General features: G+C 40.4%; 2 protein-coding genes across 3 annotated transcripts in view; one reads left to right on the top strand and one right to left on the bottom strand.

Moving 5' to 3' along the window:
• TGFBR3 (transforming growth factor beta receptor 3) overlaps positions 1-23,783 on the bottom strand; it is a 199,313-nt gene that overhangs the window by 160,780 nt on the left and 14,750 nt on the right. For both annotated transcript variants that reach the window (XM_052636917.1, XM_052636918.1), the window contains exon 2: positions 14,192-14,371. In XM_052636917.1, the coding sequence (XP_052492877.1) occupies positions 14,192-14,279 (88 nt within the window). In that variant the 5' untranslated portion in view covers positions 14,280-14,371. The remainder of the gene's footprint in view (positions 1-14,191; positions 14,372-23,783) is intronic.
• LOC128044602 (60S ribosomal protein L7-like) lies at positions 169-990 on the top strand. The gene has a single exon (XM_052636919.1). It carries the CDS (start codon positions 184-186, stop codon positions 928-930), a length of 747 nt encoding a protein of 248 aa, XP_052492879.1. The 5' UTR covers positions 169-183; the 3' UTR covers positions 931-990.

The following is a 23,783-nucleotide window of genomic DNA, read 5'->3' as shown; positions in this document are numbered from 1 at the left end:
GACCCTCTGATTTGCAAGGATTATATCATCTATAATGGGGACACAGTACAATGAGTATAATCAATATCTATTTTATACACAGGGACACTGAGTATATGGTCATACAGCCTACAAATAGAAAAGCCTGGGCCTGAATCTGTGTCTGAATCCAAAGTCCAATGTCGCTCTTTCCTGGCTGGAACCATGGAGGTTGCAGAAGAGAAGAAAAAGAAGGTTCCTGCTGTGCCAGAAACCCTTAAGAAAAAGCGGAAGAATTTCGCAGAGCTTAAGATCAAGCGACTGAGAAAGAAGTTTGCCCAAAAGATGCTTCGAAAGGCAAGGAGGAAGCTTATCTATGAAAAAGCTAAGCATTACCACAAGGAATACAGGCAGATGTACAGAACTGAAATTCGAATGGCTAGGATGGCACGAAAAGTCGGCAACTTCTATGTACCCGCAGAACCCAAATTGGCGTTTGTCATCAGGATCAGAGGTATCAACGGTGTGAGCCCAAAGGTTCGAAAGGTGCTGCAGCTCCTTCGCCTCCAGCAGATCTTCAACGGCACCTTTGTGAAGCTCAACAAGGCATCAATTAATATGCTGAGAATTGTGGAGCCATACATTGCATGGGGGTACCCAAATCTGAAGTCTGTAAATGAATTGATCTACAAGCGTGGTTATGGCAAAATCAACAAAAAGCGAATTGCCCTGACAGACAATGCATTGATTGTTCGATCTCTTGGGAAATATGGAATCATCTGCATGGAGGATCTGATTCATGAGATCTATACCGTTGGAAAACGTTTCAAAGAAGCAAACAACTTCCTGTGGCCCTTTAAATTGTCTTCTCCACGAGGTGGAATGAAGAAAAAGACCACCCATTTTGTAGAAGGTGGAGATGCTGGCAACAGGGAAGACCAGATCAACAGGCTTATTAGAAGGATGAACTAAGGTATCTACCAGGATTATTTTTGTGTTCTGGTTAATAAACAATTGAAACAAATTGAAAAAAAAAAAAACAAAGTCCAATGTCACAACTAAGATTCTGACTCTGACTTTAATACATCTCTGTCAAGATTAAACATCATGGTAGAAAATTACTTTTCCTACATAAAAGTATAATAGGAATCCTCAGGCATTGCTCAAGTATTCCTGGTAGTTCAGCTGGTAAAGAATCTGCCTGCAATGCAGGAGACCCTGGTTCAATTCCTGGGTCGGAACGATCCACTGGAGAAGGCATAGCCTACCCACTCTAGTATTCTTGGGTGTCCCTAGTGGCTCAGCTAGAAAAGAATCCACCTGCGATTTAGGAGACCTGGGTTCGATCCCTGGGTTGGGAAGATCCCCAGGAGAAGGAAAAGGCTACCCACTCCAGTATTCTGGCCTAAAGAATTCCATAGACTGTATAATCTATGGGGTCACAAAGAGTCAGACATGACTGAGTGCTTTCACTTTCACTTCTACAAAATCCTTTACTTACAAGTAAAGCTTCACTGGTGACTGTGCTTAGTCCCTCAGTCCTGTCTGACTCTTTGCAACCCCATGGACTTAGTGCCAGGCTCCTCTGTCCATGGGATTCTCCATGGCTAGAATACTGGAGTGAGCAGCATTTCCTTCTCCAGAGGATCTTCCCAATCCAGGGATTGAACCTAGGTCTCCTCCATTGTAGTTGGATTCTTTACCATCTGAGCCACCAGAGAAGCCTTCATTGGTGATTATGCTCCAGCAAAAATCTGCTGGAAAACCCAAAGGCTTGGAAAAAGGGCACAGCTTTCAATCTTTGGGTTCTGAGACTGTCTAAAGGGAGAAGTATGCTTGCTTTACCACAGTGAAGAGATGCAGTGGCTTTTCCTCTGCTCAGCAACACCAGTTTGAGTCTCAGCTGAAGAACATATTTCGTATAGTATGCACTGAGCTCTGAATTCCTACAACAAAGAGCAAAGCTAGCAAGCCAATAATTCTTTATCAGATGGCCTTAGTTATTTGTGACTGAGTTCACTCTCCAGATGGCCAGCAGTATTAGTTCTTATCCCTGTTAATCAAGAGTAGTTTAAAGACAGAATTATATATCTAAAACAGAGGTTCTCAAACTTAATCCTAATGAAACAGACATGCTTAATGAACACTCTTCATATTTGAATACACTACACAGTCTTCAAAATAAATTCCTGAAAACTCTAAAGGAGTACTGAAAGAAATTAAACAAATTGAGGGGTATACCATGTTCATGGATGCCAAAACAGATATGACATGCTACAGATTCTGTGTTCTTTTCATTCTATCAATGACAATCCTAACCCCTCTCTCTCACACTCAAATGTATTTAAATGCAAATAACCATGGTTAGGGTAAACACGAATTCTGTCTTTGTAAAGTAAAATCACCCTTTAAAGTCATCAATTTAACTCTTAGTTGTAACACTATTCATGATCTCTTATAACTTAACTGGGATATACGGTAAGTCTTGACACTGTAGCACGACATTACTTTCCAAAATAAAAATGTAATGAGATTGAGAAAAATAGAGCAGCAAAGAAAAATCAGTCATTTATTGGTTCAAAGGCTTTATTCCCAACTTTTAAAAATATCTTTCATGATTCCTCACCGCTCTGAGACCAGAATTCTTATCAACTCCATCAGGTTGCCTGGGGATCATCTATAGAAAGTGTTAAAAGTCAAAGTAGCTACTTCAAGCTTGCTGGCTGAGGAGGAGGCAGGTTGCCCAGAACCTCAGGACAGCCAGCCTCACACAGAGTAAACACAGGCTGCTGTGCCCTCAGTAATAAATTCCTCAACCAGCACATACTCTGCTGAGGTTTTCACGTAAGTTTTTTTCCAATAGATTCCGAGTAATAAACAAGCATAATAGATTTTCTTGGGCCCTCCTTGAATTCAGGAAGATCTGACAATATCACGAAATAGCTCAACACAGTTCTCTGAAATTTTTCATTAGAATTCTTTTCTCCTGAATCATGTTAATAAAGTACACTTTGGCCTCAGATTCATACGCAACTACTTACTCACAAGCAGCTCAAGCCCAGAAGGACGGGAAAAGATGCTAAAGCCTATGAGTAAAAGGCAGGGCCAGCCCCAGGCCCAGGAATTGCAAGGCTTCTGGATAGACGTTTTCCAACGAAGCTGTATATTGCTTAGAAGAGTGCTCCTTTACACTTGACTGGCTCTGAGATAAGTCTGAAACACTCTTCTCTGCTTTCATCTTCAACTGCCCACACTGTTCTCAGAGTCAGAACTGGCACTTGACTCGGTAAGCCTCAAATCTCTCTCATCTTTAAGGGGCAGGGACTTCCATTATTTTTCTCCATTATTTTTCTATAATTCATCAGGCTGAGCTAATTCTAGGTATTTTTATTCTATAACATATGTCAAATTAGCAAAATAATGCAAGTCTATTTTCCCCCTTCATACATACAGTATACTCTGAACTTATACTGTGTGCACTTGATTCCAAATTGAGATTTTTGAACAGTATTTTCCAAATGCAGTGGCTATTTGCTACTCTGAGCCAGCTCAACAGAGGAAATGAGGAATCTGATTTGTTTTATTTTAAAAGAAAGAAAAAAAACTGCTTAAGGCTTGATCCTGGTGCCTTTGAACATTTAACACTTAGAACCTGAATTGTTTCATAACAAACTCAAGCTCCCTTTCCTCCCTCCAAGAAGAGGCCCTTGGGAAGTATTTATTTAGTTAATAAGAGTTGAGTAATTGTGTTTTTCTCACAAGACAAAAAACAAACAAAAACTTCTAGAAGATGCTCTTTGAGCTCCCTAGCCCTGCAAGGTCCATATGATCTCCATCAGCCACGAGCCTGGAGCAGTAAACTGGGAATTTAGGGAACAATGTGGCCACAAACACTTCTCCAAAAAGAAAAACAACTCCTCTCTTGGCCCAACTCCAAAAGGCAATTGAGCCGGGTAAGGTCCAGGCTAATCTCTAAACAGCCTCTCTGCCAACTTTCTCCTACAGTCATTAGGTTTTTCAGCACGGACTTTGCAAATAATCTAAAACAATTAATTATGCTTTCGAATTCACCCTGTACCATTAATGAAACACTGCCAGACAGCCTTTGATAACATATTTCCAGAGCTAATTAAATGTGACAAACCAGAGGACACAGACTCCCCAAACACTCAAGAGGGCCAGGCCAGAGATCTGGTTGGTGGCAGTGAAGCCACCCATGCAAACAATCCTGGGGTGACAAAGTGGGGGGCTGCTGGAGTCAGGCCCTTAGGGTCCTCACAATATATCAGACCCTGCCCTCAAATTATATCGTTATCAGGTTCTTAAAGTTCAAATTATTTTTCCACCCTAAAGATATTTTTTCCTTCTAATGATTGGAAACTCTTAATTTGATACTTAGAAGGTTTTTATTGCTTCTAGTCTATACCTCCACACTTCCGTTAGTTGCTCAGTTGTGTCTGACTCTTCGTGACCCTATGGACTGTAGCCCTCCAGGTTCCTCTGTCCATGGAATTTTCCAGGCAAGAATACTGGAGTGGGCTGCTGTTTCCTTCTCCAGGGGATCTTCCCAACCAGGGATCGAACCTGGGTCTCCCACAACTTGGGCAGATCCTTTACTGATTGAGCCACCAGGGAAGACCATACCTCTACCCCAAAAACATGGGTTTTAATTTTTTAAAACAGAGGGATGAATAATAGTTTTTAAAAGTAGATATCAAAATAAATTTCATCCCCAAATTATCTTCTTTCAATCAAAGAGTCCTGCATAATCCAAGATTTCCCTCTCCCATAACCTCAGTCATGTGGGAAATCTCAGTTTTTTTCACTAATGCCCCACAGAATTCCAGGCTGCTCTACATGCATGGACAGTAAGATAAACACACTTTGGGGAGGCCTAGAAAAAAACCCTGCAGGGGGCAAGAAGTAAAACTGTAGTTGCATTCCTCTGGACTTTCCTGTTCCAGTTTCAAAAACAGAAAGACCACCACCTGGGGCTTGGTGAGCACAGGGCCGGATTCAAGCTGTCCAACGCCCCTCCCCCACCCCCCAATGACAGTGATGAGACCTGAGAAAGCAAATCAGAAAACTTTATAAACGACTCAGTGGTAAAATAAATAAATAGAAATTATTCGAAAAGACAACTTTTCAAGCACAGAGGTTAAACCTTCTCAGTGTCTTATCTCAATTTTTAATGAATATGATGTTGGGTACTTAATAAATATCAACAACAACTTTGGGGAATTATTTTTTTCCCCTTTTAAAAAATGTTAATTTTTTTAAAGTTCTAGCCTGGAATCTGATTACAGGAATAAAATAGGAATCAGTGAGGAAGCCAGAGCTAAAAACTAGAATAGAAGAAAGTATGCTATAATTATCCAGCTCCTTGCTGACATCTAGCATGTAACTTAAATTTATAAAATGTATTACAATGAATTTCTGCACTTATTTACTATGTAAAACTGGATTCAATTCTATTTCTCTGAAACACAAGTTTTGCTATGAGAGGCAACTTTGCAAAAGGTGATAAGACCCTCAAAAATTCATATTCCTGAAAAACAGACCACATGGGGAATGAAAAGGATGAGATTTAGAAGTTGGGAAGGGAGGGTTGAGGATTTTCAGACATTGATTTTTCAAGGAAAGTCATTCACAGTGCAAAGAATTTTCTTTAGACAGTTTGGAAGGTTGTTCTGTTTTTCAATATTCAGTTTTCACTGTTACATAAAAGTAACTATCTTTACTATTAGGTTATGGCTTAGTATTCCACTAATACGAGATATCAGTCTTTATCCTTTTTCCCCCTCAAAGGGAACAAATTGAAAGAAAACCGCAAAGTCATTCTTAATTTCACAAGCATTTCACTTCCAAGGATCTTTCCTTCTACAATCTGATCTTGACTACCATCATCTCTTGCTTCATTTATTACGATGGCCACCGACCAGTATCCCCAAATTCACCCTTGCCCAACAGTATATTCTCAACACTGCAGCCAGAGTGATCTTGCTAAAATATCCTTCAGATCACATCATTCTGCTGCTTAATGGCTCTTTCTCACTAGAGTAAAAACTCTGCAGTGGTCAACAAGGCTATATGCAGCCCTACACCTGTCCCCAAGGAACTCTGACTTTCCGCTCCAGCAGCCACCTAGCCTGTTTATCAAGGCTCAAGCACTTCAGACAAGCTCCCACCTTAGGATCTTTGCACATACTCTTCCTCCTGCCTGGAATGCTCATTTCCCCAGATATCCACTTAGCTCATCTCCTTCCAATCTTTGCTCAAATGTCATCATCCCAGTGAGGCCCTCCCTGGATCACCTTACTTTAAACTGTACTTGCCCACTAATAATCCCTAGCCCTGTTGCCTTTTCTCCACTAACCCTGCTAAAATGTGCATAGTTTTTGTTTCTGGTCTCTGTCTCTCTTCACTAAAGTGTAAACTTCAGGTGCACAAGGATTTTTGACTGTTTACTCACTGCTATATGTCTAACAGCTGGAATGGTATCTAGAATGCTCAGGAGATGCTTGCTGAATAAATCAATCAACATTTTAGGAAACTTAACCATGTAAGAAGGTGGCAAAAACTCATTGTTCACACTACAAAGTCTCCCCTTTCTGTGCCACAGAAGCTAGCAAAGTACCTGAGCCCTAGTATACACTCAAAACTAATTCACCAGACTACAAACACCCATCTAAACACAGCAGGATTTAAACACTGAAAGAAAAGGTGAAATGATAAATGGGATAAAGGGGCAAGTGGGAGCACTGTGGCATTTTGCTTCACCATGCAACAACACAGTGCCAAAGTGGGCCGCACAGATGTGTCCCGCTGGAAAAGCTCGTTGCAGGAAAGTGCCCAGCGGCTCAGCAGCACCCCTGACGAAAACAACAGAGAAGGAACTGACTCCAGAAGCGGGTGCTCTGCTCTCTCCTGAGGCCTTTGCTACCTGAGCATCCTTGTGGATGGGGCCAGAGGGCAGGAGGATGGGAGGTGTTACTCCTGGTGGCTAGTCTATTATCTAGGCCAGAACGAAGTTATTCAGGCATGCGAGGACAAAGGGAAGAAGCAACACAAAGAACTCAGGGCACTCTTAATGGAACCTTTTCCTTCTGCCACAGCTACACCACTTATAACTGTATGATTCCTTTCACTGCCAACAGAGAATATCTTTTTTTTTTTTTAATCAACATTTTCCTTTAAAGGCAGTAAGCTTTTCTACATTCTACTCTAGTTTAAACTAGTTTGGTTTCTTTTTTTTCCTTAAGATTTCTAAGAGTTGGCAGGACAGGGCAGGAGAAGAGCTAGGCCTCCGTCCCCAGGGCACCTGCTGCCTGGTCTTTGGAAGGAATGTTCTGAGAGCAAGCACATTGGTAAGCCCTCTAGAATGCCACCTGATTTACAGTGTCCTCTCAGAGAACAAAAATAAGACCACATTAGACTTCAGGGTAAATCTTTTTTAGGCCACTCTGGCAGAGAACGTTTCAAAGAAAATGAAAGTCAGCAGTTCACGTGGATGCAGTGCAAGGTGGGCAAATCTCCTGAGACAGGCAAGCACCTCCAAGCCCTGATGCCGGTCCTGGGGGAAGGCCTCACAGTGACACTGCCCAGAACACTCCGTGTTCTAAAACACTTCCAAAACCAGCACTTGGAGCTCTAGCAATGATTCAAGGTGGCCCCAGAACAGGAGGATTCAGTTATCAAAGCAAACAAGCTGAGAATGCCTAATTTCCCATATCCACAATGTGTGAAAATATAAGCCTTGTGCAATTAAACAGCTACATGGTCACACACAGATCGCTCTGTCCTGATGGGAAAGTGGATCAGCATTTACAAAATGCACCATGATGGGTATCCTAAAATAACCCAGATCAAGAATCCAGAAAACTGGGTGGCAATTATACAGTCTAAGATAAGGAGGCAGAGGAGAGAAATCTGGATTCTGTGAACTTGTGACATCAAAGTGAAAATGTTAGTCGCTCAGTCATGTCCAACTCTTTGCAACCCCATGGACTATAGCCCACCAGGCTCCTCTGTCCATGGGATTCTTCCAGCAAGAATCCTGGAGTGGGTAGCCGTTTCCCTCTCCAGGGGATCTTCCCGAACCAAGAATCAAACTCAAGTCTCTTACACTGCAGGTAGATCCTCACCCTCTTGGTAAGTATCTTTCTTAATCTATATGCACATCTGGTTACCCAACAACTATCTATTCTCCTTGCACATAAAAAAGAAAAAGGCCTTTTTTTTATATATCATATCATATCCCACCCCTATTGGTAGATTATGCAAGGCAAGGTAATCTTTGAGAAATAAACTCATCTTTCTTGACTAGCTAACTGCCCCAACTCAGTGTGTGTGTGTGTGTGTGTGTGTGTGTGCGTGTGTGTGTGTGTTGTTTCTGTGCAAAAGCCTAAAGAAAGGGAAACAGGGACCTCATTACACTTGGGTGTACATGGTCTCTCCAGAGGGATCACTACCTAAAATGCAGGCCATTCTATTCACTCTGCGTCTTTTAATAATAGTTCTTTGCTCCTTAAAATAAATAGAAAACTGGCACCCTGGTGATAGCTGGCATCACAACTGACAGTATCTTTTCCCTATGTATCCGCAAGTAGAATTAAACACAAAAGTAGTTATAATAACCACCTGAAAACTATAATAATCACTGACCAAATCAACTAGCTTTGTCCAAAGACTTAGGGGTTAGCAAGAGATCTTTCTGAATTTGTTTTGAACCTTCAAGTCTATTCCTCCTATGTTTACTTTCCCTGGTGGCAGCCCCCATTGGCACCCTCCCTACCCTCCTGCCATTACGAGTTACAGCTGCTGAGCCCTCAGTTGGCAGAGAAGGGAAAACTGTGGCAGAACCACCTCTGCGGTCCTCAGGCCATTGATCTCAAGCCCAAGAGAAAGAGTGCCAGTTCCCTTTGGGCAGCACAACGGAAAGAACATGAACTCTGTGTCTACTGCCATGCTGCCACACTTAACTGTCATATGACTATTATGACACAAAGGACCATTTCAACTTTTTAAAAATTAACTCTCATTATATATGACATTTTTCTCCCTTAAGCCTCAGTTTCATTATTTGTAAAATTAGTATTATAATAATAGTGGTAGGAGTGGTGGCAGTAGTAAAAATTATAAAAACAGTGATAATGACGAACACCTACTTCACTGGGTTTCTGTAAAGATTAAATGAACTGACTGGTGCAGAGTACCCAGCAGAGCACCTGGCATCATGGTTTCAAGAGGTGCTAAGGGGCATGCTGCAGGAAAATCACACTGACTCATCGGTGCAGTCTGTCTACAGAAGTGTGCTGGGTTCAGGTTCAGTCAAGAGGCAGACCAGCTTTCTAAACTAATTACTTGCTCTCAAACTGCTTACTCTCATTCCATAAATGAAAAAACAACCCTGCCCACCCAGGGACTGCTATGAGAATCAAATGAAACACCAGGCATGAAAGCATTTGAAAACAATAAAAATAAAGTGATATTATTACGTTTAGCCTCCACCCAAGGCTGTCTGCTTGTCCATTCCAAACCAAGTATTAACCAACTAGTATTAATACCTCTGCTTGCTGTCCTATGAACCCAAAGAGTTCAAAGCTTTCTTAGCAGGAAAATAGCTCCAACTAAAAACATCACTATTCTCCTGTGGCCTATACCTGGAATTCCAGGTACATCCAACAAAGATGAAAAGAAATGTGTCTGCTCAACAGAAATATGTGTTTGGGTCACGGGCAAGCCTCCAAAAGGCTACATCTAGGCACCAAATGGCAACTGCGGAATGAGGAACATAGCCAACCCCTCCACACTCCACTGGCACAGAGGCCAGCAGCGTCTCTGCAGAGCTCCCCTCAACAGCACCCCTTTGTCCTGACACAAGGGACACAGACAAGTCCATCTCTTTCCCCCAAACCGATTTCCCTGAGTTCTCCCTGCATGCCTCTTTTTCTCGTTACCAAGGCTTCTGGGAACACAGCCCTACCTAACGCTGGCCAGCCACGGAGGCAGCAGTTAATATTTTTTAAAGATGTGTAGTGGAACAGTTTTTAAAGTGAAAACTTAGTGAAGCTTAAGCCCACAGGAGCAAGCATTTGCATTTTTTAACTTTCCATTTTCTTCAGATTCATTCTAGGATGGAAGATAAGATAAAATTGATGATAAAAGCCTAAGGTAATTTCTAATCAGGTGGCATTAGGGTCCCTACAAAGCTCTTGCTCCAGACCATGGCCCTCCCTCCACACAATGCTGTACAATAACCAAGGAACAAGGGAGGGAAGGAAAAGTGCGAGTTTTGTCAAAGCAACCACTAACACCGGGATGTGGCTTGCTTCCTTCACCCTCAGCCACAAGCAGAGAAGGAAGGCTTTCAGTGAAGGCCCACACGCAGGCATCTACTATTCCAGCTCGGGCTCATTTTATGTGCTGTGCTGTGCTTGTCTCCTCCCTGTCTACATATCTAAAGGAAGCCTTCACCACTTCTGCTGGCAAGAACTCTATAACAGAGCTTCACAGCCGTGTCCGCGGAATAAGAATACAAACAAAGAAGGCTCGTTACGTGAGGGTCCTTTCACTCTGCTGACTTACATACGTCTCCCCTAAGAATAAGGGGGTTTAACCTGGTTCCAGGATGCCTCATTGGTGGCTACTCATCTGGTATTGAACCGATCAAGTAAAGAGGTTCATTCATTCCACACTGAGGGTCTCCTACATAGAGGCTCTAGTGGGCTGGTGGATGGGCTGGATTCTACAGCCAGACCTCCAGGATTCAAGTCCTCACTCTGCCACTTATTAGTTATTGAGTCTCAGTTTTCTTGTGAGGAAAAATGCAGATGATGATAATAATACTAATACCACATCACAGTGTTCTTTCATAAAGACAAAATGAGCTGGCAGAGAGCAAGCCTGAGCTAAATGTCAGCCTACGTGCCAGGCACTGTGGCCTTTGAGGCCAAGGAGGCCACATTCTTAGCCTTACTTTCTGAGGCTGCAGTTTGAATTCTAAGATTTGACAATGCATGCTTTTGACTACAGGAAGATGGAAGAAGAGAGAATCCAAACCTCACAATGAAATCCACAGCTTTGTTCTGACATTCAAGGTTCTCTATAATCCACTCCCATCCTTCCTTCTAAACAGACATCCTCTACATCCCCAAGCAGCTGTCTGGTTCATCTGTTCCTTCAAACAACATCAAGAGCCTTCCTGGCAGTCTAATGGTTAAGACTCCACGTTTATTGCAAAGGGAGCAGGTTTGATCCCTGATCAGAGAAGTAAGATCCCATATGCTGAAGGCAAAAACAGACAAACAGAAAAAAACAACATCAGACACCTAAGTGCCACTGTTCTCCCTCTCTGCTCACCCTCAGTGCCTTCCCCTTTCTTAAGTCATCCTGGTCTTCAAAACATAGCTCACGACATAGACTTCTACAGAGCCTTCCCTGGCTGCTCTAACCCACCCTTCTGACCCCTCTGAGGTCATCTGGCTTTTACTCACCATGCATTGATTATTTTGTTACATGGTTATATTCTATATGCCTAACTAAAGTACAAGCAACTCAAAAGAAGGATGAATCTTACATCTCTTTGTATATCCCTAAGTGCTCCGTCTCTGCAAACCATTCAATATCACGGTAACCCATGTCTATGCCCCGACTAGTAATGCTGAAGAAGCTGAACAGTTCTATGAAGACCTACAAGACCTTCTAGAACTAACACCAAAAGAGGATATCCTTTTCATTATAGGGGACTGGAATGCAAAAGTAGAAAGTCAAGAAATACCTGGAGTAACAGGCAAATTCAGCCTTGGGTACCGAATGAAGCAGGGCAAAGGCTAATAAGAGTTTTGCCAAGAGAACACACTGGTCATAGCAAACACCCTCTTCCAACAACACAAGAGAAGACTCTACTCATGGACATCACCAAATGGTCAATACCAAAATCAGAGTGATTATATTCTTTGCAGCCAAAGATGGAGAAGCTCTATACAGTCAACAAAAACAAGACCAGGAGCTGACTGTGACTCAGATCATGGACTTCTTATTCCCAAATTCAGACTTAAATTGAAGAAAGTTGGGAAAACCACTAGACCATTCAGCTATGACCTAAACCAAATCCCTAATGATTATACAGTGGAAGTGAGAAATAGATTTAAGGGACTAGATCTGGTAGACAGAGTGCCTGAAGAACTATGGATGGAGGTTCGTGACACTGTACGGGAAGAAGTGATCAAGACCATCCCCAAGAAAAAGAAATGCAACAAGGCAAAATGTTTCTCTGAGGAGGCCTTACAAATAGCTGTGAAAAGAAGAGAAGCCAAAGGCAAAGGGGAAAAGAAAAGATATACCCATCTGAATGCAGAGTTCCAAGGAACAGCAAGGAGAGATAAGAAAGCCTTCCTCAGTGATCAGTGCAAAGAAATAGAGGAAAACAATAGAATGGGAGAGACTAGAGATCTCTTCAAGAAAATGAGAGATACCAAGGGAACATGTCATGCAAAGATGGGCACAATAAAGAACAGAAATGGTATGGGCCTAACAGAAGCAGAAGATATTTCTCTCTTATTTTTCTCCTACTTTTTAATGAGATTTTAATTAAGATCACTTTTAATGTACCAGCTAAAAGGCAAATAACTTTTCAATCGTGAGACAAAGTGAAACTGCTGGCAGAGAGAATGGGCAGTTCAAATTCACACAACAGCATTCAAAAAAACTTTCCCTCAAGATATTTGCAACAAGGGGGGCATTCTTTCTGCTTTCCAATCTCATAAACCAAGTTTTTCAAAGTGACTTTCACTCGGTCTGCCTACATATGACTCCTCGTCCGAGTCAACTGAAGCTTTAACGGTGGTCCAGCTTCTTCAGTACACCACAGAGGTGAATAGCAGAGTTGTGACTAAGTGAGCTCATAAACTAAGAATATCCTTATTCATTGTTAATCTATAATTGCAGCACTCTCAGTGCATGCTTATTATTATCACTCTCATGCCATCTCTAGGGTCGCACAGAGTCGGACACGACTGAAGCGACTTAGCAGCAGCAGCAGTATGTCATCTGTATGTGCAAGTCAACAGTCAAAACCAAGAAGCTAATCATTTTTTAAGTCAATGTGTGTCTTCTTAAGGCCAGCCAGTTTTCAGAACTGGCCCAACAAATTAGCTCTAATATAGTCATTACAAAGGAGACACAAAGCAAAGTATAACAAAATAGAGCAAATTAAGTTTCTAAATTTGTTAAGTAACCCTGACTACCTACACTAAGATGTTGATGTGAGGGATCTGATACTCTTATTTAAGGAACAGTATTCCAACCAAACCATTTGCTTCTTCTCATCTACAATCTCACATTCTGATGGCCTCTAGGAAGCACAGTATATTTCGGTACTTTTTAATTTTTCTATTTTGTTTTGTTTCTGACCACACCACGTAACTTGTGGGATCCCAGGTCCCCAACCCAGGCCCTCAGCAATGAAATTACAGAGTCCTAATCACTGGACTGCTAGGGAATCCCCTCTGTCGTTTTTTAAAAATTACATCCTAAAAATAACTGAAATAGGCAAAATAAATGTTTCCTAAGTAGCCTGTGCTAGCAGTGTCACCTCTATACAAAAGATCTATTTATTTTACAATAAAGAACCAAAGGGCTTTCTTGAAATTCTTACTTAGGACAAGAAAGTAAATGTAATCTCTGCATGTAACAAACTTAAGTGGGTTTAAACAATATATTTGTTCTCTAGCCATCTCCACACTGAAGGTTAGTTAGTATCTGCATCACCAACGTTCGAATATCTAGCACTAACGGAGAAGGCAATGGCACCGCACTCCAGTACTCCTGCCTGGAAAATCCCATGGATGGAGGAACCTGGTGGGGTCCAGTCCATGGGGTCGCTAAGGGTCGGACACGACTGAGCGACTTCATTTTCACTTTTCACTTTCCTGCATTGGAGAAGGAAAGGGCAACCCAGAGAATCCCAGGGACAGGGGAGCCTGGTGAGCTACCGTCTATGGGGTCGCACAGAGTCGGACACGACTGAAGCAACTTAGCAGCTTAGCAGTGTAGTAAGATATAATATAGGCAAACACATTATGTATCTGTAGAGGAGTCAAGTATTTTATTCCTTGAAGAATGTAAATACTCAAGCTTTGCATAAACATCACATATTCTAAATTTTTCTAGACTGAAGGAAAATATATCCAAAAGAACATAATGAACATGCAATTTGTATTATGCTACTTACCTGCAGTTGCTAAGCAGGAACTCATTAAGGCAAACATGACAATCACACAATGAGAAGTCATTTTTATTTCTCCAAAAGTGTGTCCCATTCAGTCACCTCAGCCTGTAGTTCTTCAGATTATAGACAATCGGTGCAAATCAAAAGTGGCTTTAAAATCTTTCTTTCCAATTTTCAAATTGCCTGTAAAAATACACATTTTAAGAAGAAAACTTAATGCAGGAATTTCTGTTCATAAGTACATATTAAAGTAAAATGAAGAATTCCTAAAAAGTATAAGAAATTTACCTTAAAAGATGACTAGACGGCCCTCAAGCAAACTGGGGGGGAGGGGGGAGCAGTAATTACCAAATAAAGATTTTTACAGCAAATACTTTTGCAAATACATGTTTGCTTTGATGTTTTAAATCTTTGGTTTTATAGTAAAGTTTCAAGAGTATAGAATAAAATCAAGGTGCACTTAAACATAACATCATCAGTTATGTTGGAACACTAATCAATGACACTTAATAAGTGAACTTCAGCAAAAAAAAAAAAGACCAACTCTGATTAGAACTCAATCTAAGATGCAAACCATTATATATAGCATAGATAAACAAAAACATCTTATATAAAGCATATATAAAAAATATATTTTTTAATTTTTATTTTATAAATTTTTATATTTTATATTTTTATGTTTTTTATCAACATCCTATGATAAAGCATACTGGAAAAGAATGTGAAAAAGAATATATATGTGTATAACCAAATCACTTTGCTATATAGCAGAATTTAACACCAAATTATAAATCAATTAGAGTTCAATAAAAGTTTTTTAAAAGAACTCAGTCTAATGTTATAGTGACAGACCTATCATAAAGATCAAATTAAAACTAATCTAGAATCAATCTGAAAACATAAGGAACCATTAAAAAGCAAACTTCTTATTTCAACTGTTTGCCAACATTTTAACATGTGAAAACTTGTCTCTCAACTCCATCTGAGACTATCTGGTTACTTGACTAGAGGATCCAAGAGGCTTTTTAAAAACTTTTCCTATCTAGAGCCTTGAAATGACAAGTTTTGTGAAGGTGGGATTAACTGGAATATCCTCCAATGACCCTAAAAATTACCTCATTTAGACACTGCAACGTATTGATAAATTTTCCAACCTTATCTCCCTGAGTCTGGAACAACCCATAGAAGCTGCAATTCAACAAACATTTATTGAGCACCTACTATGCTCGAGGTGTTGTGTAAGGACATGATTCCTGGTGTCAGGAATAAAAATTATCTGACAACTGGATAAAACTATGACGACTCTGCCTGATCTAAGCTTCGGACAGGCAGGATCACAAGTTTCTAGGACCCACCTCAAACAGCTAGGGACCGCAGCCCTGTTACCCAGAGCTGGAAAAATGCATCCCCAGAAACAGCATGCTACCTTCAGACACAAAGCTAGTTCGGGCACTTGCAGACACAGTACAAATACATAAAAAAAAAGGCAAAACAAGATCGAATTAAATGGTTTTAATTCACTGCATCAAGTGTGAAGAGAAAGATATTTTAAATGCATCTCTGTAGTAGCAATACTAATAGCCTTGGAGAAGAAAGGAAATAGGGTGATTGGAGTACAGTGGTAGGAGAGGGCGGAAACCTTTTCAGTGAACTCCCTTTTGGGTTTTACAAGTATTACCTACCCAGCAATAACAATAAAGTTCGAATTTCAAAGATAATTTTTATATATGCTTTAAAACTAAACTATTACATATGCAGGAGGCACTGTGGTCCAATCTTGGTAGGAAAATAGTTTTAAAAACCTAGTATGAATAAAATACAGATTAGAGTAGCAGTAAAAGGTCTGCATAGGTGTGAATCCACTCTGCCACCTCCCAAATGAGTGATGTTGACCTGGACACTCTGCATGGATGAAACTATCCTCCAAACTATTGTGAGGATTAAATGAGTTAACACAGATACATTGTTTAGAACAGTGCCTAGCTCATAATAAGCAATGAATAAATGTTAGCTATTATTATCATTATTGGTCCATTCCCTTTGAGGTATATTTATACCAAGAAAGCAGAAAAATTAGGGTATAGCTATTTACATAATTTTTTGCTACTGAAAAATCAGTTTAACTTTTTGTTTACTGCAAAATAAACATTACAATGGACACCAAAAGGAGATAAGCTAAAGAGCAGATCACTAAGAAAACAAAGTTATCAAGCAAATTGAGGCACAGTTCATTGGTGGCACAATGGTCTTATCTCAAAAACTGACTAAATTATAGACACAACTCTGGACACCATAAAATTGTTTCCAATCACTGCTTAAAGTGATTGCCACCATAATTCCGCATCACCTCAGATGTAACGGAAGTCTCCTCGGTTACCTTAAAAATCAATGACCCAAAAGAAAAAAAAAAAATCAATGACAGCAAAGAGAATTTGTCCCTATTTTTTTCCCTTCAAAAAATTAGATTTCCTGAATGGATGGATAAGGAAAACTCTAGAAGAACATGTTATTTCAACAAATACTAAAAAGGCAACTTTTATAAAGCAAAACCCTATAAGGAGATCTCAGAAGATGACTTCCCAGAGGGTTTTTATAGTGCACACAAACTACATAACCAGCACGAGGCTTGTAGGAATATTTAATAAACTTGTGTCACCCCCTGCTTTCAGCTGCAGAGGGTCTGTGGGGCTGTGCACATTAATCCAGGGCTTAAACCAAGTCTGAATGAACCTGGTAGAGAAAGGCAAACGGTTCTATTAAAAAAATATAGACTGCAAATTGCTGACAAGAATATTGGGTAATTATTAAAACGCAGCAATTACAGATATAATAGAGCCAAGCTAAACAGTTTGATGCCCAAAGGCAAACCACAGCAAGTTTACACCGGATCTTAAAACATCTCTGAGGAAGTCCAAGACAAGTTGAAACTTACACACTGCTGCTTCAAACAAAGAAGGAGCTTTTCTTCTTTTAGCTTAAAAGTACCTCCACAATGTAACTTGTTCAAAAGAGAAAATAAACTGCAGAGAGTTTTTGTCTAATCTTCCCAATGTGGTGACAGGATCCTAAGGCAGAGGAGAATAAAAAGGGAAGTGTGTCATTCCATTCATTGGAACTCCAGTTTTGGCCAAGACTTGCACATATCAGCAGCTGAACACACAACCTGGGGATCAGTTCCCTAACTAGGAGAACACAGGATGATCAAAAGCTTCGAAAAAGTCACAGATCTGGAACAAAACTAGGGAATTCCCAATTCTTTTCTTTCTCTGAGGTTATATCACACTCCATCTGCACAGATCAGGGACTCAACCACCCTGGTTTCCTGACCTCTCTGTATCTCTTTGGACTTTAAGAACAAATAGCTTTCTTTAGATATATAAATAGGGTGCTCAAAATCTTAAAAGAACAATTTGAAAGATACTGTGAAACAGTCATTTTGCCCACATTTCAAAGTAATGTATTCCATTCAAAGGGTACCAAAACTTATAGTATCCACAAATGAACAAAAAATAATTCTGAGTGAGACCTTAATGGAGTTTTTTAAAAATGAATGTGATACTAATTCTTCTAATTTTCCCTGAGTCTATTTCTAAGGTCATTAAACTTAGTGCATTGCCCCATATTCTCTAGTGGTACAACGAGTTCACAGGGAAAGACCAGGATAAGCTGAAAACCCCTACCCAAATGAGTCCTGAAATACATCATGGTTTTTTGAACCAATATTCAAAAGGAATTGATTGGGAACTATTGGTATTCCCTGGGTTGATCAGGAATTTTTTAAGCGCAAACCTTGCTCTATCTTAGAGGGAAAACGTGGTGAAACAATGCCTGGCAATAAGCTAACAGCCAGCAAAAAAGATTACTAACTTCCCCTTAGATACCTAACACAGTGGCTAAGAACATGAGATTATTCAAAATTGGAACCTACAATTAGCTTCCACCCAATCAATTTCTCAATTAAAAGAATTAGCCTGCTAAAGATAACATGAACAGCTTTTAAACTTAGACGAGCTCAACAGAATTCATGGATGAAGAGAAGCCCAATCTCCAAGACCAGCCCTTGACCAAAATATTAACAATAAGGCAGAGTCAAGACTAGAAACAGGGTCTTCCCATGACAGCACTCTATCTTGAAGTTCCAGGTCAGTTGCCACAAACTAGTAACCGTTTTCTCTCCCTCAGTGCTCAATCTCTGGAAACAGAATGTTTTCTCCAAGAGAGAGGGAAGCCTGCCATAGCTGCCATCAGACATCGGTACTTCCATGTTGACACGTACACTTTGCACAAATCATTACTGATCACAAACTAAGACTTGACTTCAGGACTGTGGGTGGTGGTCATAATAAATAAACAATCCTTGGTGATGCTATATGACTCAAGTTCTTTGAAGATAAACACAAAGCTTTGCATTGTCATATCTTAACACTATGACTGTTCAGCCTCCAATATGGAAAATATTCAACAAATGTGAAGATCTTAAAGATGTGTATATTGAGTGGAATAAAAAATGACCTATTCCCTAAACCCAAATAGTAAATAACACCTGATTTTCTGGTCCTTCAGCATGAAAAGGTTTTCTAGCAGATCATTAAAATGTTTCTAGTCTGCCATTTAAGTGAATTTTTTGGAGAAAGGTATACTGTTAAGTCTGCAAATGGTTAAATAAAAGCTGGTAGAAGAACTGCTCTGATGGATATTCAAAATGTTATTCAGGGGATTTAGAAAAAAGGCAGGATGGATGACATCAATATATAGCTTGGCAGCCTGAAAAAAGGGGTGCATAGGATACAGAACAGATACTATTGTTTGATGACATTTGGATGCCCTTTAAGACCTGTACACAGAGACAGCAAAACCACCTTACTGAGTCACAGCAGCAACTCTCCCATTTCTCTACAACACAGAGAAACTGGCTAATCCCAAATCCCCATTTTCAGACAGACTTGGCACAAAGAGGGGAAAAGTGCTGGATGTGGATAAGAAATCTTTGGAATTGCATCCAAGTATAATCAATATTCAATATTTACTATGAGGAGCCGGGCACTCTTAAAGATATCAAAGATACAGCAGGGAAAAAAGGAGCCAAAAATCCTGCCTTCGTGGTGCTTACATTCTAGTAAAGGTAACACCATGTACTACATTAGGCAAGAATTTAATTTCCTGAGCCTCATTTCTCCCTTCAGTAAATCTTTATTGCTTATTCCATGCCAGGCAATGGGAATATAATGGCCACAAAAAGAGACATATTCTTCTGCCCTCATAGGCTTAAAGTGTGGTGGGATAACCAGCAAATAATCACCAGAAAATGTAATTATAGGCTATGATAAGAGCTCTTTAAAAAAGTATCACCACTTGAAGGATAAGTAAAGATTTAAAAGCTCTGGTGAAGGATAACATTACAGATAAAGGAACTATCACAAGTCACTGATGCTGAAGGGAGCTTGGCTGCAGAGTCAATAGGAAGGGAAAGGAACAGGTTCAAGAAAGAGTTTAAGCAGGAAAGCGGCATGATCCCAGTAGGTTTTTAAAGTTTCCCTGGTACGGGCAATGTGGAAAACACTATGCGGGTGGTTTAGCTGCTCAGTTGTGTCCAACTCTTTGCGACCCAATGGACTATAGTCCGCCAGGCTCCTCTGGCCATGGAATTTTCCCAGCAAGAACACTGGAGTGGGTTGCCATTTCCTTCTCCAGGGGATCTTCCTGACCCAGGGATTCAACCTGCATCTCCTGCATTGCAGGTGGTCTCCTACATCTCCTACATTGAGCTACCAGGGAAGCCCATGTGGAAAACAGCTGGAGGTTTCTCAAAACACTAAAAACAGAACTACCATATGATCCAGCAATTCCACTTCTGGCTTTATACCTGAAGGAAGTTAAACCACTGCAAAAGAGATATCTGCAACCCCATGTTCACTGCAGCATTATCTGCAGTAGCCAAGATATGGAAACAAACTACATGTCCACTGATGGATGACTGGATAAAGAAAAGGTGGTGTGTCTATAATGGACTATTACTCAGCCACAAAAGAAGGAAATCCTGCCATTTGCAACAAAACTGATAGATCTCGTAGTCAATATGCTAAGTGAAGTAAGTCAGAGAAAGACAAATACTATATGAGCTCACTTATCTGTGAATTCTATAAAACTGAACTCTTAGGAACAGAGACCAGATTGGTATTGCCAGAAGCGGGAGTAAACAGTAGAGGAAATGGGTGAATGTAGACAAAAGGTACAAACTTCCAGTTATCTAAATAAGTTCTGGGGATAGCATGTACATGATGACTGTAGTTAACAATACTGTACTGTACATTTGCAAGTCGGTAAGAATCAATCTTAAAAGTTAACACAAGTTATAAAAAAGCTGTTAACTATGTGAGGTAATGGATGTTAACTAAACTTACTATGGTAATCATTTTGCAATATACAAATCATTACGTTGTATTTTATGCCATGTTATGTGTGAATTATATCTCAATAAAACTGAAAAAATTTAATTAAAAATAAATAAAGACTTTTCTGGGTACCATGTGGGGAACACACCAAAGGAGCCCAGAGTGCTAAGATGATCAGTTAAAACTCAGACAGCAGTCAGACAAGATCGGTGGTTTAGATTAGAATGGAACCTCAGTTTCTTGATTTGTAAGAAAATAAACTAAAGAAAGCTGAGCGCTGAAGAAATGATGCTTTTGAACTGTGGCATTGGAAAAGACTCTTAAGAGTCCCTTGGACTGCAAGGAGATCAAACCAATCAATCCTAGAGGAAATCAGTCCTGAATATTCATTGGAAGGACTGATGCTGAAGCTGAAACTGCAATACTTTGGCCACCTGATGCGAAGAACTGACTCATTGGAAAAAACCCTGATGCTGGGAAAGATTGAAGGCAGGAAGAGAAGGGGATAACAGAAGATGAGATGGTTGGATGGCATCACTGACTCAATGGACATGAGTTTAAGCAAGTTCCAGGAGTTGGTGATGGACAGGGAAGTCTGGCATGCTACAGTCCATGGGGTCACAAACAGTCGGACATGGCTGAGCGACTGAACTGAACTGAAACTAACCTTACCTACATCACAGTGTGGTAACAAGGAATCAAATGAAATTGTACAAGTAACAGCACAAAAGCTGTATTACTTATCATTAGCAGCCTGTCTCTACCAAAGGGAATTATTATCCTGAAGCCTAAGATTAAGTAAAGTCTCAATATTCTGTGCCTGCCAGTGGAAAGGAAAAAAGAAGGATCACTCTTGAGTTACCTGGGCTTCCCTGGTGGTTCAGACAGTATAGAACCTGCCTGCCAATGCAGGAGATATAGGTTCGACCCCTGGGTCAGGAAGATCTCCTGGAGAAGGAATGGCTATCCAACCCAGGATTCTTGCCTGGAGAATTCCATGGACAGAGGAGCCTGGTAGGCTATAGTCCATGGGGTCCTAAAGAGTTGGACACAACTGAGCAACTAGCACTTTTACTTTCACTTCACTCTTGAGCTACCTATTCTTATAGGTAGGAATTCTACATGAAGACCCAGTAAAAGAAGGCAGGATGCACAGAGGGCACAAGAAGTACAGAGAAGCTGGGTTCTGTTCTCCTCTACCCCTTCAGGGCCTGGTCCACCCCCACTCCTGGCTAAGAATGTAACCAACACATCTCTGGCCCCAGCAACCTTAATTTCCTCGGGGCTGACCTTCAGTCAGTCCTTAAGAGCCCTCTGTCTATCCCAAGCACAAGAGATCTCACTGCCCAAGCAAAATACAGCATAAAGAGGGTGGGCCTGGATACATCTCACAAGGTTGTAAAAGACCAGGTTTTGTTCAAGTTCAAACAAACTAGGACTGATATTTTTAACTCACCCTTGCAGTATTCCAAGAACCACCTTTCACATTTAATATTTCTGCATCTAAAGATTTCAGTTGCTTATAATTCTAAGCTAGAATTCACAGAGAACTATTCTTAGGGGTTCCAAATCTGGCTTACTCAGATGTATTATATTGGACCAGTCATTTAGCCTCCATCACCCCCTCATCTGCAAAATAGTAATGATATTTTGATTGTAATATATGAGACAGAATATGGGCATGATACCTAAAACAATATCTGGCCCACATAATACATTTTTTTCCCATTCAATATGTTTTAAAAAAATAATAGTCATTGAAGTTTTATAGTTAAAATACATCATCTTTAAAAAAAAGGCAAACTACCAGTCACAGTATAATATAAACAGCAGTTTACATCAAAGTTTATATTAATTTTGGGATTAGACTTTGTCACCTAGAATTTCAGAAATTCCCTCCATCACCAAAAAGTAATGATTCCAAACCTAATACAAAAGTCCTAAAGACAGTTATCATATTGTAATGCCGTTCCAAAAAGGCAGTAAAGCTACTGCCTCAACAGCTCTTGTATAAGTTACAAAGATCTGGCTGCATGGCCCTCCTCAGTTCTACCATATGATTCCCAAATTAGCTTCAGGGGTTTAGCCAGGGGGCTTCAGAGCTCAGCCTGGCACTGCCACCAAACTAACCCAGATGCCTAGAGGGAAGAAACAGCTATCACCAAAAGGCTTTATTAAATCACAAAGCAGCAATCATTCCAGCCAAAGCAGCACAGCTGAATATTCTCAGGTCCTAGCTTGTACCAAGTCATTTAAAAAAGCTTTGGGGTGGGACTTCTCTGGCAGTTGAAGGGCTAAGACTCCACACTTCCACTGCAGGGGGAGTGGGTTTGATCACTAGTCAGGGAACTAACATTTCACATGCTGTGTGGCATGGCCAAAAAATAAATTAAAAGTGCTACATCTCCTAGACCGCCAACAGACTATTTTGTACAACATATATTAATTCACTGAAACATTTGATTCACATCTTTATATGCAGGGATTCTGCAAATATATGAATTCAGGATAAACACTCCAGCAATAAGACTATTGTGCTAATCACAATTAAGCACGTTTTTTTATTCCTCTCACTGACTTCCAAGATAAAATTCTTTCTCTTGGGTGGGAATAATCCCTCAACAGATACATTTTGATCACTCAACTGATATTATTTGGTAAAGAAAGGGTTCAGCCACCCAGGCTTGTGAAACATAAAGAATTAAAACCCTTTGATGGTTGCCCACTGCTGTCAGGATAAAGACCAAAACACTTTGCATGGTTGCCGGATGTTGCCAACTTAGTCCCACCTCATCCTCTGCATGCTCCATTCACGCTCACCTTAATTCAGTTCTACAAAAGGGTCAAGTCCTTGCTTCCAGAAGTGACCTTCACTGTATTGGAATTCAATGACCCGCCATGGTTCCCCTAACATGGCCAATTTCTAACATCTTTAAGACTTCAGGTCTCTGTATATGCATTACTTCTTTAAGGAAGCCTCCTCTAATTCTCTTGAAATTAAACTTGGACACCTAGAATATAGTGTAGTCCACCCCCAGAGTAAATCTCCATGTAATTACTTCCTTCCAGGTGTGGCTTTCCTACTCATCTGTTCATTTCAAAAGAGGGATGACAGTTGCCCTGGCTCACTTAGCATATAGAAGGCAACCAGTGAAGGTACCATCTGGATCTCAAGTATAAAATACTATCTTCTACATTACAAT

This window comes from Budorcas taxicolor, chromosome 3, assembly GCF_023091745.1.
Source record: "Budorcas taxicolor isolate Tak-1 chromosome 3, Takin1.1, whole genome shotgun sequence".
Classification (NCBI taxonomy): domain Eukaryota; kingdom Metazoa; phylum Chordata; class Mammalia; order Artiodactyla; family Bovidae; genus Budorcas; species Budorcas taxicolor.
The sequence above is the reverse complement of the archived record's forward strand: the minus strand, read 5'-3'. Positions and strand labels throughout refer to the sequence as shown.